The sequence below is a fragment of the Camelus dromedarius genome, chromosome 20 (assembly GCF_036321535.1).
Source record: "Camelus dromedarius isolate mCamDro1 chromosome 20, mCamDro1.pat, whole genome shotgun sequence".
Lineage (NCBI taxonomy): Eukaryota > Metazoa > Chordata > Mammalia > Artiodactyla > Camelidae > Camelus > Camelus dromedarius.
Window position 1 is genome coordinate 9221119 of NC_087455.1, and position 16578 is coordinate 9237696.

A 16578-nucleotide genomic window follows, 5' to 3' on the forward strand; every position below is an offset into this window, starting at 1 on the left:
GGTTTCCATTCCATTGTTGGTTTATGTCACATTTCTTTAAGGCAAGTAACTTAACTCCATGTAATTATTAGCTTAATAAAATATATTGACCTTAACATACGCTAGGGATTCATGATGAGATTTTAGTATGACTATGATGGTATTGTACCTGGGCACCCAGGGATACCTGAATCCTGCTTCTGTTTCTTTACATTTTGCAAAGTAAGGAGAAAAAAAGTTACTTTATTAAGAACTACAGTCATACCTGGTAATGATAGATTAGATAGTGTTGTAAGGTTAAGGATTAAGCTACTATCTATATATAAGTTCCTCTGTATAAATCAGATTTCAACCAGGAAAGCAGAAACTTTGCTATGTATTTTAAAACAGGAAACTTATTATATGGATTTATTTACACAAGTGTTGGAAGCCTGATCAAAAAGAGAATGCTAGAGTTTGTGATTTTACTCACAACACTTCTGATGCCAAATGTGTGGGGTTTTTTTTCTCTCCCACACCAACCAATTTTCCAACTTTCCAGACACCAACTAGGTGTCCCACAATTCATTTTGATTCTGACACATGGAGTGAGTACAGACCCCACAGGTTAGGGCTCAGGCCCACAAGACTGCCCTCACTCCGGTTGCCAGTCACGTGTCCCAGGCCTTCCTGTACTTCTGACCAACCAGCAGAGAGGGTTAGATGACCCCTCCTTAAGATAGATAATCTGCTTTAAGGGCTCACAGGGAAAAACTTTACTTCCTCATTCTAGTTTATTTTAAAGGATTTTATGAAGGATACAAATGACCAGCCGTATGAAGAGGTACGTAGGGTGAGGTCTGAAAGTATCCTGAGCATAGGAGCCTCTGTCCTGTAGAGTTGGGCTGTGCCACCCTCCCAGCATGTGGATGCATTTACCAACCTAAAGCTCCTCAGACTCCTCGTTTAGGGGTCTTTAGGAGGCTCCATTATGTAGGCATGACTGTGAATCGTTGACTGTTGGTGATCAACTCAATCTCCAGTCCCTGGAGGTCGTGAGATGGGGCTGAAAGTTCCAACCCTGTAGTCATGCCTTGGTCTTTGTGGCGACCAGCCCCCGTCTTGAAGCTATCCAGGGGCTTGCCAAGAGCCACCTACGAAAACAAAAGAGGCTCTTGCCACCCAGGAAATTCCAAGGGATTTAGGAGCTCAGTGTTAGGAACTGGGGATAAAGACCAAATATATATTTATTATATCACATGAGGTAACTTAGATATTAATGGTGACAGGAAGCAGCCACCACTTCTAAAGCTGGGGGAACAAAGGCAAGAGGTGGGGTAGGCGGAATTTAGGTGCCTGCAGGAGGAGGGCCGGAAGCTTACAGCCCTGAAGAGGCCCAGTACAGTGCGGCTGCTGGGGGTTCTGTGAGAAGCTGAGGCTTGGCGCCTTGGCTGTCTTCTGCTCATAGGAAATGCTGATGGGACTGGAAAAACAGCAAGAGACCTTTGTAATTTCCTTTTAATGGCTCCCACTGATGGAGTCTTCTCAGAAGTCAGCTGACAAAGTAGTCTAGGAGGTGATACTTTACAGCTTCTTTGTCCCAACATCACAAAGCAGATTTTAAAAGGAGAGGCTTGGGGGTGTGAGAAACAGGTAAATAACTGTCACAGTGCTCCTCTTTGACTACTCAGCATTCATTTATCCATGTTGATTTAAGTACAACAGTGCTTAACAGCAGTTCATGCTTCCTCTCAGAATGTTTGTTCTTGGATAGCTCATGCTTTAGAGATACAGGTGGGAGGCGAATAAAGCTCTATGAATAGAGCCCCAGAGGGAACACTGAGTCTACTTATTTTGCAAGTTTGACAGAACCAGGGTTGGGGTGAGAGATGAAGTCCTGGGAGTTCAGATGCTGCTTAAGCGTGTTTACCGCAAAAAGATCAGAAAGCGGGAAGGGCAAGAGCAAGAGGGAAATCTTAGTCATGCCATTTAATGAACAGATATTTGTGGCCAGTCATTGTCATCATATTAGAACAAAAGATTTTGTTTAGCAGCATTCTTCCTTTGTTGGGAAGAATGGGGGGAAGGAAAGTGGAGAAGCAGGTGTGAGAAGGTTGGGGTGTGATGTGCATTTGCAGTGCCATCAGGAGAGCCAGTAGCATAATGTCAGGATCATTATTACGGATGCTTTATTGGTGGAGTTGCTTGAGTTGGCTATTTCTCTTCATTATACTGGCACTCAACTGTTGGGGGTTTTCAACTTCTTACACCAAATTAGAATGTTTAATACCATTAACTGCTATGTTCTAATGTGAGTTGCAGCCGTATCAGAAGCTGAGGAGGAGTTGTGATTATACCTCTCCTTTAAATTATTGTGCACCTAACTGATTCTTCAGATAAAAGAAATATTGGATCCCACCTATTTACAGTCATCAAATTAATTCACCGATTATTACTTGAATATTTACTCTGCCCTGTGTTGGATATTTCCTTTGTGTGCCTGTATCAGAGGTATACCAAATACACTTTTGGCCAATAATCAATATTTAGCTAAGCCTAAGGCAAAAATCATCATGGAATAAACTTCTGAGAGACATTAACCTGAAAATTTATCAAAATATAATTATTATATTATGAGTTATAATAGATTTTAAAACTTTGACATACTGAAAATTTTTTATTCTTGCACTATTGTCTGGATTATTCCTGAAGTCACTTCTTCTGTTCATTTGCTATGTTAAATCAACATTGCCTTCAAATGGTGATGTCACAGTTTAGGAACAGTTCTACAAACAAGACTTTGTGCAGTGTTTGAAGATGATGCCTGGAATTATTTTCAGAGGCAGATCTGCTAAATGAGATTGTTGATATCATTTCAATTATAAGTTTCTATTATTTTAGCCTGTACTCTATGTAATCACTTGAGAAATGTTTATCCTTAAACTTTAGACCTGGAAATGTGGCACTGGAGTTACGTATCTGGCTTTCAGGATAGCAAAGCCATGTGAGTTACTACCTGCCTTTCAACTTTTCATTCACCTGATCACATTTTCTGTGTAGTAGATTGGCCACAAGGATCTTTTCAGGATGTTCATGTAGTTATTTCTGTAATTCCCTCTAAGATAGAGCACATCTATTTGGTTATTTCTTCAGCAGTTTCCAGCAGGTGAATTTTTCTTTGGAAGTTATTAGTAAATTTTTTTTTTTTTTTTTTTTTGCTTTTGACGTTGTTGGTTATCTTTAGAGTACAGTATTAATACTTTTTTATGTTAAAGTCGATTTTTAAACATATAGTAACTACTTGATTTAGTATATAACAAAGCAATTCCAGAATCTCTTGTATGTGTGGTAGTTTGTGCTTGGAAGGAGAATTATTAAAGCGATTCACTATTTTTTTGCTTGTGTAAAATACATTTCATTATATTACGTTGGTTATTGTTTCTGAAAACACAACTGAAGGATGTGAACAAAACGTAAGCTTGTGATTCTTCAATCATTTCTGGCCTTCATGATGTGTGCACCATTGTCGGTGAAAGTTGTGTCATATTTTTCATTACTGATTTTCCATTCTGTTAATATTGCTTCAGATTCGTGGTACATGTTGTATGAGAACCAGAAATTTCTTAGTAGACAAGTAAAGCAGAAGCATAGTTGAATTTCCAGATTAACCCCCTATCCTGACAGTATTAAAGACTTGCAGTTGTTTCCACAAGTTTGAATGTCTATAAGATTGAGAAATAGTGTATTTAATGTAAAGTAATATTTTTATGCACAACAGAATATAGTTCAGGAACATTGTGTGGTAATATGTTTTCTAGAAGACTTTTTTGGCCTAGGATTCAGAGCTTGGATAAATATAAGAAATTCTTTGTCTTCAACACTAAAAATGGTTGGTAGTTTCTAGTGATTGTTTTGACAGATTTTTTTGCATTCACACATTTTTAGTCAGCATACATTGGAAGATGTGAAAAATTGCATTAATGCATTCTTATGAAATCTATTGTTTTGAAGTTTTATTAGAACAGAGCGGGTATCTCCTTTTTCTGTAACACTTCATAATTCTTTGTGTTCTTTATTCAGTTATCTGGGTTGAAGAGGATAGTTGGCTTCATTTTGGAGTTGTCCTCATAAAATTTTGAGGGGGCAAAATTGACACTCTGCTGTTAATTTTTTATCAGAATATCAGAAGATATTCCCAAATAGGCCTTTTTTGGAGGATGTATGCCCTAAATGAAGTTAAAATTTAAACCCACATTTTAAAGCTTATTCTATTTAATGTTACAAATGCTGTTCATTTTTACAAAGATGAGAATTATAATACAGGCTAGTCTTCATTCTTATTTGTATTTTGAAATCATATTTATGGCTATGGGAGGATAGTATGTTTTTCCTAAGTTATCTTGGCAAACCATAATTTTCTTGATATTTATTGTAGTTGTCAGTTTATTTCCCTAATATTTAACATTTCAAAATTTCTTAATAGTTGTACATAAAATTAATGGCTTTTACAGAGGAGGGAGAAGGGAAGGACTGTCTTCATTGATTTGACTGGGAAGGCAGTGAGTGAATCCTAAATTCTCAGTTTTTTTTCAACTCAGAGCTTTCAGTTGTCAGTGTTTATTTTGGTCTTTCCTTTCTCTTCCTTGGAATACTTCTGTAATTTTACAGGCAAACTTTTGTTTTTTTTGTGTGTATTTTTTTAATCATGCAGTTATTCGACAAATATTTATTGCTACCTACAACATCCCAGGCATTGCTGTAGGTTCTGGGGACAGAGTAGTGCACAAAATAAAGCCCCGTATCCATAAAGTTCAAAGTTCACCTTTCAGTAGAAGACAGAGTAAACAGATAATTAAAGGAATGAATATGTGTTAGATGGTGAGAACCATCAATTTGGGAAGGGGGGGATAGGGAGGAGAAAGAGGAAGAGGTATTATGGATGGATTGGTGAAGGAAGCCCTCTTTGAGGTGGTCTGATAGGACCAACGACCTGAATGAAGTGCAGTAGACTGCCATTTAAAGGTCTATTAAACAGTGTTCGAGGCCAGGTAAAAGTAGGTGCAGAGGCTTTCCAAGGAGGGAGAAAGTTGCTGTGTTAGAGAAACTGCAACAGGCTGTTGTGGAGAGTGATGGGAGATGAGGCCAGAGTGGATCAGGGACAGATCATATAGGGTTTTGTACAACATGATAAGGAGTTTAGGTTTTATTCTGAGTATATGAGTAAGCCATTGCATGTTTTTGATTGTAGAAAGGATGTGGTCAATTTATGTTTTTAAAAGATTGTTTTTTCTCTTATAATAAGAAGAGATTGTAGTAGAAGATAAAGGCAGAAGCAGTTAGGAGGCTTTTGAAGTAAACTTGGCAAGAGGTGATGATGGCAAGAACTGGGTTGGTATAGAAGTGAAGGAGATGAGACAGGCTCCTTTAAGCTAATGAGAAAAGTGTATTGAGTGGGGAGTGTCAGTTCTGTCTGATGCTTCTGACAGGTGAAGTAAGAATGGACCATTGGAATTAACAATGAGTATTATTTGATGACCTTGCCTGAGCAAGTTTGGTAATAAAGGATTTGCCAAAAGCCAGGTTAGAGTGGACTTAGCAGAGGGTGGAAGGAGAGGAATAAAAGACAATGAGTGTAGGCAACTTTTCTCAAGGAATTTTGCTGCACAGAGAAGCAGGGAGTAGGGTGGGAAATATAATCAAGATACATTTTTGTTCTGTATTAAGATGGGAGAAATAACTGCATGTATGCTAAAGGAAAGGGTCCAAAAAAGAAGAGACATAAAGTAGGAAGGAAACTCAGAATGTGTTGTCCTAAATGTCAAATGAAGAAAATGTTTCAGGAAGGAGCAAATGATAAATCGGGTTAAAGACTATTAAGAGCTCCAGTAAGTTGACATGTGAGATTGCCGTTTGGATTTTGCTAGATGCAGGTTTCAGTGGTCTTGACAGGGACCAGCTTCATCATCGTAGTGGGCATAAAAGCCACTATGGAATTAGTTTGGAATGAGCTGAAAGAATGGGAGGTGGGAAAGTAGGAAGAAGTGACTATGGAAAGCTCACCTGACTAGTTACTGTGGAGAGGACAGGCCAGATGGTGTGGTAGTAGAAGGGATGTGGAGGCTTGCTTTTCATCTAGCAAGTGGGATAACTGGTGTCCCTGGGGAAAGGTGGTCCATCAGGAGCAGGAAAGGGTGTTAGAAAGGATGGTAGATGTTTTCTTTTCTTGTTTGGGGGAGTAAAAAATGTAGCGAGATCACTTCTTCAAGTGAGGATGCTTGAAGATAGATTGAGGTTTGAGGAGTTGTTTTAAAAAAGCCTTGTGGAATAGTCAGCTGGTAGAGTGGGAGAGTAAACTGGCTGGAGGTAGGCAGCAGGGTTGCTGGGCTACACTGTGAGTACGCTTCATGTCTGTGGCAGACATGTCTGTGGCAGACATGTAAAGTAGTGCTTCTTAACTTGGGGTAGTTTCGCCCCCAAGGGAAAGTTCGGCAGTATCTGGAGACACTGTTGATTGTCACAGCTGGGTATTGGGCTGACACCAGGTGTCTAATGGATAGAGGCTTGGTAAGCTGCTTAATATCCTATGATGTTCAGGAGAGCCCCCAACAAAGAATAACATGGTTCAAATATTAATAGTGCCAAGTTTAAGAAGCCCTGATTTACAGTATGTTTATGAGTTTTTTCTTCCTTCTTCCCCAACCAAGATATATTTATTAGGTTTATAAACTGAATGGGAAAAAAACTGACACTAAACAGAGTCATTCAGATTGTATTAAGGATGCTGAAGGGATGAGGGTGGGCAATGTGACAGGAGATAATGGGGCTGGGGTGGATCTGCTGTTGGTAAGTTGGCAGACAAAAGTCTCTCTGAAGAGGGGACATTTGAGATGAGGCCTGAATGATGAACAGAAGCCAGCCATGGGGAAATCCTTGGAGCTAGCATTCTAGGCAGAGGAGAAAGCATTATAAGGCCCTCTGAGCTCAAAAGAGTAAATGAGGTAACAGCAGCTCTCAGGAATTTTCTAGAAAGAGATGAAGTAATATATTAATTGTACCATATAATTGTGCTTCTAGTAGCTTTTCTTATTCTATAAGGAAACTTTTTTCCAAATGTTTTTTGGGAAGGTGGTCTGATGTATTTATTAAGTGCCTTTTGTGAGCTCAAAAATACATTCCACAGACTGCGGGCCAGGAAGAGCATGTTCCATTCCAGATAAGCAGCCAACTTTGAAACAAACACGAAACATAAGAGCTCATAGTCATAAAATTCCACCAGAAATATTACAAACGAAGTAAACTGTATCTGACTTCTGTGTATCAATTTTTTTTTCTTAGCTTATATAGTAAATATCTATAATATTTAGTTTAAATCCAAGGATTACAAAAAAAGGTAAGTTGAAAGAAAATTTCGTAGCTTTTTCCTCCTAAATTCAGATTGTAAGACTTACAGTTTATTATTCTAAATTGTAGTATTTATTATTTACTTTAAAATAATACTTCTAAAGGATATCAGTATTTTGGACCAAGTTTTATATAGTCTGAAACATCTTTTGTATCAGATTTATTTATTTATCTGAAATTTAGAAATCATATTAGTCAGACTCTTTTAGATGCAAATGACAGAAACCCAACTCAACTAAAAAAGTAAAAGGGACATTGATAGAAATTCAAATATCTTAAAACCAGAGGAAAATCTAGTGACTAAACTGAAGGAAACGGCAGCTGAAACTTGGGAGCAAATGGAATCAGAAATTAATGATTTTAGGACATTTGTGACTCTTCACTGCATGTTGGATTCATTATTTTGTGGTAGACTGACTTCCTCTAGGGAAGGAAATATGGCTGCCACAGGTATAAAGCCTCCCAGCCACAGGTTCTGCTGTTGGGAACAGATCCTGTAGGTAGTCAGGCTGCTCCAACAGCAGCCATGGCGATAGCAGCAAATACTTTCCCAGCCATGGTACTAAATGTTTTGCTTGTATTAACCCATTTAATGATTTTATGAGCCCTCTGCAGTGGATATTATTATTACACACATTCTACAGATGAGAAAACTGAGGCATGGAGAAGTTGGGAAACTTGAGTTAAAGTCACAAAGCTTGGAAGTGGCAGAGCTGGGTTTGAACCCAGGCAGAACTGAGAAGTAGCCATTATGTCATACTCATTGAAATCAGTCACACTGAGGGAACAGAGAGGATTTTTTTGTTTTGTTTTGCTTTTGACTGAAGGGTTAAACTGTGCAAGACAGGGATGTGGCTTTAATTTTTTGTTTATTCTTGTAAAAAATGACAACTGATAATATTTGAAATGGATAATCTTTGAAAAATTCCTTGAGTTTTTGTTTCAAAGAGACACACATGGTGTGGGTTGCCTATGCAGCATCTTTCCTGTGTGTTTGGGGTAGAAGTACTTTCTGCATTAGGCTGCATCATTGGCTCTCAGCCTGGAGTGACTTTGTCCCCACGGAGACATTTGGCAATATACAGAATCATGTCTGGTTGTCACAACTTGGGTGGTGGGTTACAGCTGGCATCTATGATGTGTAGAGGCCCAGGATGCTCCTGAATATCTTGCAGTGTGAGAAAGACCCCTCTGAACAGAAGAATTACCCAGCCCCAAATGTTAATAATGCTGAGGTGAGAAACCTAACTAGATAAACTGGGCCATTTTCTTAAGTGTCAGTGTTTGGGATAGAGGTAGAAATTTCTGAATCTTTGAGTACTTATAGAGAGTGACTAGATCTGGACCAAGTATGATTGCAGGGTGAAGGGTGTTAGGGCCACATTAAACTGGGATGCCTCAAAAGAAGGACTAGATAGCGGGAGACACTTGCAGAAGGGGATGTAGGAAAGTGGAGCAAACTTGTTTAGTTTCAAAATTTTCCCCGAGGATCGAGTGTGCATACAAGTACGAAGGTGAGGAAACTTAAATCTCTCCCTTCTCCCTCCCTCCTATAGTGGATGGTGGTCTCATTAGTACAGAATTTCAGCAGTATTCTTGACAAAAGCGGCTAAAAATGGGTTTTGTAATTTATGCTGATTTATAGCGTTGAAATTCATTGATAAGATTTGAAGACTCTAGTTTGTGTTAAAAGAAATAGAGAACCATTATTTTTTAAAAGTTATTTCTGTTTTGGGGGTTATAACAACAGCCAACATTTTTATTGAATACTCTTAGGCATGCCATACACAATGCTAGTAAGTCAGTGTTTAAACTCATTGAACTCTCATAACCTTTTAAGATGGTTATTATGATATGTGTATTTTACTGATGAAGAAAATAAGTCCCAGAAAGGTTAACTAGCATCCTCAAGGGCAAACAGCTAGTAAGCTAGAGTTGGAATTTTGGGTTGATTCCATAGACTATTAACTCTTTTAATACCAAATGGTGTGATGCCTTTTCCTCTTAAAGATAATTACAGTCCTTCCTCACACTGATTTTACATCTGTGGTGTAAGTTTTGATACCACTAGGTAATTCTTTGTATATTTGGTCTTAGTTCTTATGAGAGAATTACATATGTTTGGAAGCAGATATCCCATATATATTTGAAAGCTTAAAAACTGAAGCTGTGAAATATTCTCTATCCAAATGATTCCTAAAAAAATTTATTGAATAAATTTAGTAACCAATTTGAGGTGATTATTTGGATGTGATGATTTTGTAAAAATGCTTATATTTGCCTTAAATATAAAAGCTTAGTATTACTAAACTTTTTACAGTGTATAAGATATTTAAGATGAAATATTTCCCTTTTAGTTTTAATCTCAGCTAACCCATCTGTGTAAAACATTGTACAAAATCTTTCCAGTAAAATTCTGTGTAATAGGATTTTAACATCAAAAATAAGATTCCTGCCTTTTCCACTGGTAGAATGTTGTTTTAAGAGAGGAGATCCTTCAGTATTAACCATATTTGTGAGTAAATTAGATTGCTTTTAACATTTTCTAAGAAATATATGTCAGTCCATCACATTTAGCTCTCTAAAGCAAATAACTTACACTGTTATTTCCTCTTTGAGAGGCTTAAAGTTAGGAACATTGTCCAGGGAGTAGGGAGAGGAAGTGGGGTGGGGACAGCACAGGTAGCTGGAAGTACCAACTCTTTCCAGATTTCTTGTAGTAGGGGAGAGTAACAAGGTCTTTTCTTTCATTGATAAAAATATTATTACTTTTATGTTTTATCTCATTTGCATTTATCAGCAGTTCCATATTTGGAGAAAAAGTATGGAGGTTGAGGGAGGGGAGGATATGGGATGCCTCTGATACCATAGTCTGCCTTCCCTTGTAGTTCCTGCAACTTCAGGGTTTGAACCAGGTTTCCAGAATGTTCCTGACACCTCCTTCCACCTTCATCCTCGCTGAGTCATGGCAGATGCTTAGGCAGGATGTATACCAATGTGTTACTTTTGTACTGCAAACTTAGGAAGTTGTGTTAATTGCTGGCTCCCTTTGTGTTTGTTTGCTGTGTTAACTTCTAAGTTACATACTTTGTACATAGTTGATACTGTTGAATAATCTATGAGTTAAATAATAAAAAGTTTGATTAATCTTATGTGTATAGAAGAAATACTGGTTTATGTCTGGTAAATTTTTAAAAATGGGTCACTGATACCTCCCTTCAGTCTTTAATCGTTAAGTGTGGTTTGAATAGTCTTCCTTGTATTCCCAATAGGATTTAATTCTGCAAGAAGGAAAAATTGCTAGTATTTAAAATAATGGTCTCAGTATTTACTTATTTGAGAAATCTATTTTTGATGTTAATTTAAATTGAGAATATATGTCACAAACGTTTTAAAGGAGTAACTGTAGCATAGAAATTAATCAAATGTAAATATTGGAAGTTATATGTAAAAATTAATCTTTTTTCCAATTTTGCTTTATGTAACTTTTTTGATATGTGGAAAAGAGGGACAAGAGCTATAAACTCAGAGCCAAATGTGCTTTTGTTGATCCAAATTTTCAATGCCAGAAGCAAATAAACCTGCACCTGTTGGTAATTATGAGCAAGCCAGCCTTTTCCGAATCCCAGGCCTCTGCTTAAATTTTTTTTATTGGAACTAAATGATGTTGCCATTTTTATTTTTAGGTTTGCTGGCATGGGTAATCTCATTAAGGTGCTAACCAGGGACATAGACCACAATGCAGCACATTTTTTCTTGGACTTTGAAAGTAAGTCTTCTAGCCCTTCACAGCTGGTGCATAATGGTAAAGGTGAAAGATTAATTATACTCACACCACAGTGAAGGCCAGCCAGAGTATTTGTTAATAAAATATGGGGATCAAACAGAGTTTGCATGACTTTTTTCTTAATCGTAGGCAAACATCATCATCATATGTATAATTCTTTAGTTTTTCATTTGCTAAAATCATGTTGAGTCTGTAGCCAGTGGTGTCCTTTCATTAGTCCATGAAGCAAGTAGTAGCCTTATGATGAACATTCTCGTAGTATGCCTTAGTGACGATGCCCAGTAACCTGTTTTCTTATAATCCTATGATAATTCTATTAAAAATCAGAGTCGTGCTGCATATCCAGTATCAGTACTTTAAATAACCTCCACAAATTATTGATAATCCAAATTTGGTTAGAAATAATATGCTTTATTTAATGGCATATGGGAAGTAAAGTTTAATATTCTGCTATTATAAGATGAAATGCAAAGGTGAGCTGTGGCTAAAACTCTTAATATTTGGCTTTGAAATAAATTGTTGTTTCACTGCAATATTAAACAAGATTACATGTGAATAATTCGTGATCAGAAATTTCTTTTTCAGAATACTAGCACTATTGGAATACTTAAAGAATTTTTCATTATAAGGCCATTAATGAAACTTGTCTTGGGAGAATTTTGAGAAGAATTAGAGTACCAGTTCTGCCATTGTGCACAGGAAAACTGCATTTCACCTCTAGGTCCTACATATCAGCACCCTGAGAACCCGGTTTGCTGCCTGCCAGAGCACAGTCTGGGTAACCTGAAGGACGAATTCATGGCCTAATGAACATTTTCCAGTTACTATTTTTTTTTTTAAGTAAATTTCAGATGTTCTTTTTTATAAAGGGATATTTTCTCTTTTCTCATTCTTGTCTTGACAGGTACCTTAACATGGGGAATCTTCTTAAAGTTTTGACATGCACAGACCTTGAGCAGGGGCCAAATTTTTTCCTTGATTTTGAAAGTGAGAAGATGATTTTATATCTATTTCTCTTTGCCTGCAGTAGACTGCGTTTGTCTTGCACTAAATGAATGTTTCCACTTTGCCATCTTTTTAACTTTTGCTTTGCATGACTGAGCTATGAATTGTTTGAGTAAAATTTCTTGTGCCTTCTAGAACTGGAAGTCATATTTTATAGATTAAATTGTGATAAAATTTTTTAGTTGAATTTTTATAAGAGATTAATATCTCTTGGTTGGACATTATTATAATTTGAGATCTCTAATGAAAACATTTGAGATTCTCTAATGAAATCATTTTTATGAAAACATTTTGGTGGAAAGGACAAATGCTACTTCAAGATTAAAGAGAAGCACTATTTGGGGAAAAATTTATTGCAGTTGAGAAAAATTGACTAGGTTTCAATTATTCTTTGTACCTATTGGAGTATTTTAAATACAAAATCTGTTCATGAAGGCCATTCAGAGCTCAGTAATTTGGGCATAATATTAAAAGGTAAGTGTGAACCTTAATTATTTAATCTTAGCAGATAATTAATTTGAAAAGTTAAATTCATTGTATGTATTTATTTCAGGAATTCATTTTTTTCTAACTCTAAATAAAAAGAAAAATAATGGGTTCACAGACCTTTAAGTAATTTGCCTTCTGTTTGTTTTATGTTGCATGACCTATTGTAATATGGTCTAAGAGTGGCAGGTAAGTGTCATTGACCCCCATGCATGTTGAAAAGCTTTTGCTTTTTTGGCTGTCAGTGTTGCTTAGCTTGTCTGGTTGTCAAATTGAAAACAATGATATTAAATTGGTTTTAGTGTGAATGTTGCTATTTTAACTGATCATTAGAAAATTGTTAGGAAAGGGTGAAGAGAGAGCCTTTAGGTTGTAAATAATGTGGACCCCCTTGCATTATCTGAGACTAAAACATTTGAACAGATTTTTAAATACTTAAATTTTAAAAACTTTTCTGGTTTTTAAAACAAAATAAACAAATCCCTTAAGATAAATCCCCAGAGAAACAGTGCAGTTTTTCCATCCTCTTCAGTCTAGCTTATGTGATACTTACTCTGTTTTATGAATAATTTATATATATTTTTCTTTAAACCAGGACAGTTTGTATGAGTATATCAATTTTTGCTTATCCCCATTTGATGGGATAATTTGTGGTCTCTGATATTTTTCTACTTTTATTATATTCTTATAAATGTTCTGTTACAGTTTGGGTACTATGTGCAGGCTAGCAAACAGAAGTAGTGTCAATATCAGGACCATATCGTTTGGTTTTTAGGGAAAATGTTACTAAATGAAGATTAGTTTTCTTGACCCTTCTCAACAATTGAACAATGCTATTTTAAATGCATGTTTAGCATGAATTTTAATCAGCTTGGGGACATTGAGCAGATTGCTGACTTGAAGATTATTCTTTCAGATGAGGCAACTTATATTAGAGCTGTATTTTAGTTTATTTGCATCTGTTTCAAACTTGGTCTTGTATAATTTTCTGCTATTCTGTCTCTATTTTACTCTGTCTCAAATTCCTTACATTTACAGAATCTTGGCTTTGACACAGTCAAGATCTTGTTCAAGACTTGGCACTTGATCTTTTTATAAACCTAGCATTATGTTGTGGTCAAGTGAGAAGCATGAACTTACTGTAGTTTTAGAAATATTATTTGGTGTTGGTTTTCTAATCTGTAGGGGTTTAGATGATTATCCTTAAAATTTAGGTAGCTAATTTAGTAGCAAAAAAAGGTTAAAATTGCTAACAACAGCAATAATAGCCAACAATGAAGACCTGCATTTAAAATGTTAACTTCTTAAAGGCAGACATAAATTTAAAATGATATTTGTTGCTTATGTCAGTGAATGTAGAATTTTTTATTTGACACTGGTATACTGTAGTATATGAAGTTTAGTGAAAACAAACTGCACGCTAGGTCAGAGTTTGCCCACTGTGAATTCTTATTTAGATTTTTAAGTGTTTTCTTTTGAACCTAATGTTAGTGTTCTCTTAACTGTATCTCTCATCCATATGCATATTTGTCTCTTTTTGGAAATATGCATTTGCAAAAGGATATTTTATCATTAGGCTACTTTAGTGACCTCTTTAAATGGTTTTATACCAGACTCAAAATTGCCAGCCCAGTTGATTTGCCAGTTCGTTATGATTATGGAGAATGAAGTTGTATTCTTTTATCAAATAGAGTGTTTAGGACTACATTGTTTACTTCTAGATGAACAGTAATAGTTAGTTTACCAAAGTAATTTAGTTTTACTATTTCCATCATTCTAATTGACCTCATCTAGCTGAGTGCATCTCCATGGTCAGGCAACTATAGAAATAATTCCATACAGGTAGATACACTGGCATTTTGCATCAAGCTGTATGAAAATTAGCTATTCTAGTAATTTTAATCCATAATTTAATGGAATCCTGTAGTTTGCAAAATGAAGACTGTCTTTAAAATAAATTGTTATCTCTTAACTTACGTGCTTGCACACACGCATACTGTTTTCACTTCAGTTCAGCTTGCATCCTGTATGCCAGCCAGCAGATACTATGGATGCATAAATAACTAAGATACAACCTTGCCTTTGGGGAGTTCTCAATCCAGTACGACAGATAGAAACGCGAACTAATTGTTTACATAATTTACATCATTCAAGGTATAGGTCAGGAAGGGGATTAACTTTACCTAGCTGTGAGAAGATTGGGCATGATGGTAGACTTTCTGGTGGTGACATTTGAGCTGGGTTGTAGAGGGGGAATTAGAATGTTTCAGACTAATTTAGTGAAGGATGTTGTAGAAAGAAGGAACAATATGTAAAAAAGCCATAAAGCATGAAATGACACCCTGTGTTCAGTGAAACATTGTTATCTACTTCAGGTACTAGGAAGAGGATCTTTTTCTTAAATGATACTATACCTATATACTTTGAAGAATAATGGTTTAATTATGATGTAAGCCCAGAATCGCCCCATACAATTTGGTGACGGTTATGCTAATGATGACATATGAAAAGTGCTGAATTGGGGCCTGAACAGCCTCTTCTAGTCCTTGGAGTTTCTTATTTCATAACAACATTGTTAATTAATAGCTCATTCTGATGACAGATCTTTAGCCTGACTAACTACTGTTAGCTCACTAAATTGTTTCTTGAGAGAAAAGGGACTTTTATTTATTTTTATGTCCCTTCTCAACCTTAGTGTAGTGCTTTTGTAAATCATAGAAGTTCAGTATTCATTGTTAACCTTGATTCACTTATCTCCAGGTAGACCAAAATAGGGTAAATATAGGTGGTCATTTGTAAGTGAGAAATAGAATCTTAACTTTCTCTGATTCTCTGTTATAGTGCCTTTCCATTTAGTCATACATTTCTTCTGATTCTTGTGTCTTTTGTGTTACCTGTCCCCCCCCATTAAAAATACTGATAATACCCACTCTTTTAGTCTAACTTTATTTTTAAATTTTACCTCATATATTTTCAGTTGCTTTTGCCCCGTACTTTGAAATATCTTTATTCTAGTGGCCTTTTCTGATATTTATTTGTATAAATGATGTTGGGTTATATTTGTTTATAGATAAAAATACATAATAGCCTCCTTTAACTCATTCTGGAGGCATATTTATATCTCTGTACCTTCTCATTAATTCAACAAATATTTATTACGGAAAATCTGCTAGGTTCTGAGTTTATATACTGTACAGTGGTATGTACTGTACATTGAAGTCCCTGCCTCGTTGAAACTTGTGGAGATAGATTGTAAGTATTTACTGAATGAATGAATGCAAGATTAAAGCAGAAAGACCCCTTATCATAATTATAATTTTATGTGACTTTTTTTGTAGCTGATTTTTGCTCCTTTTATACCATAACAACTTCAATTTTAGCAAATATTTTCAGTGACTCTTCTATAGGAAACTGGTGTGAAATTATTAAAATAATTAATTTTGCCTTCAAATAATAAGAGCAACTGAAACATGCTTTAATTTCCCTTGAACAGCTTTTAAAACTAAGCTTGTTGAGTAATCACTGTGCCTACTCTCAGTAGGAGATACTTTTGCAATTGAATGTCCTTTTGTTAGCTGGCTAAGTGATATGTTTTTCTTTGAGTAATAAAATGTTTCATTGTTTGCTATGAAAAATCAAAGTGACAAGTCTTGGTTGCATTATACGATACCATTTTTGGAAAAAATGCTTTATTTTATACAGTCTTTTACCCTCCCTAGTATTTCACCCTTTTGCATGACTTGCTATCAGTAAAGTAGTGCTTACCTGTCTGCTATTTTCTGTTTGTCTTCATTTCTACAGCAGTCTTCAGCAGCTTTCAAAATTATAAATGTGACTTTCCTGTGACAGTCTAAAAAAATGTTTAATCAGTGTGGTGCTGGGTATTTTTTCCACTCTTAGGGGAAACTGGAATCTTCTCCTTTATTTTTAAATTTCTTTTA

General features: G+C 36.0%; 1 protein-coding gene across 8 annotated transcripts in view; it reads left to right on the plus strand.

Moving 5' to 3' along the window:
- CYRIB (CYFIP related Rac1 interactor B) overlaps positions 1-16578 on the plus strand; it is a 134832-nt gene that overhangs the window by 93699 nt on the left and 24555 nt on the right. For 4 of the 8 annotated variants that reach the window (XM_031439627.2, XM_064476845.1, XM_031439628.2 and 1 more), the window contains one exon: positions 12051-12133. The exons of 1 other annotated variant lie outside the window; for it this stretch is intronic. In XM_031439627.2, coding sequence (XP_031295487.1) covers positions 12061-12133 — 73 coding nt within the window. In that variant the 5' untranslated portion in view covers positions 12051-12060. Of the gene's footprint in view, positions 1-11045; positions 11129-12050; positions 12134-16578 lie in introns of all 8 variants that reach the window. 3 more of the 8 variants (XM_064476847.1, XM_031439633.2, XM_064476846.1) reach the window with 2 other exon arrangements.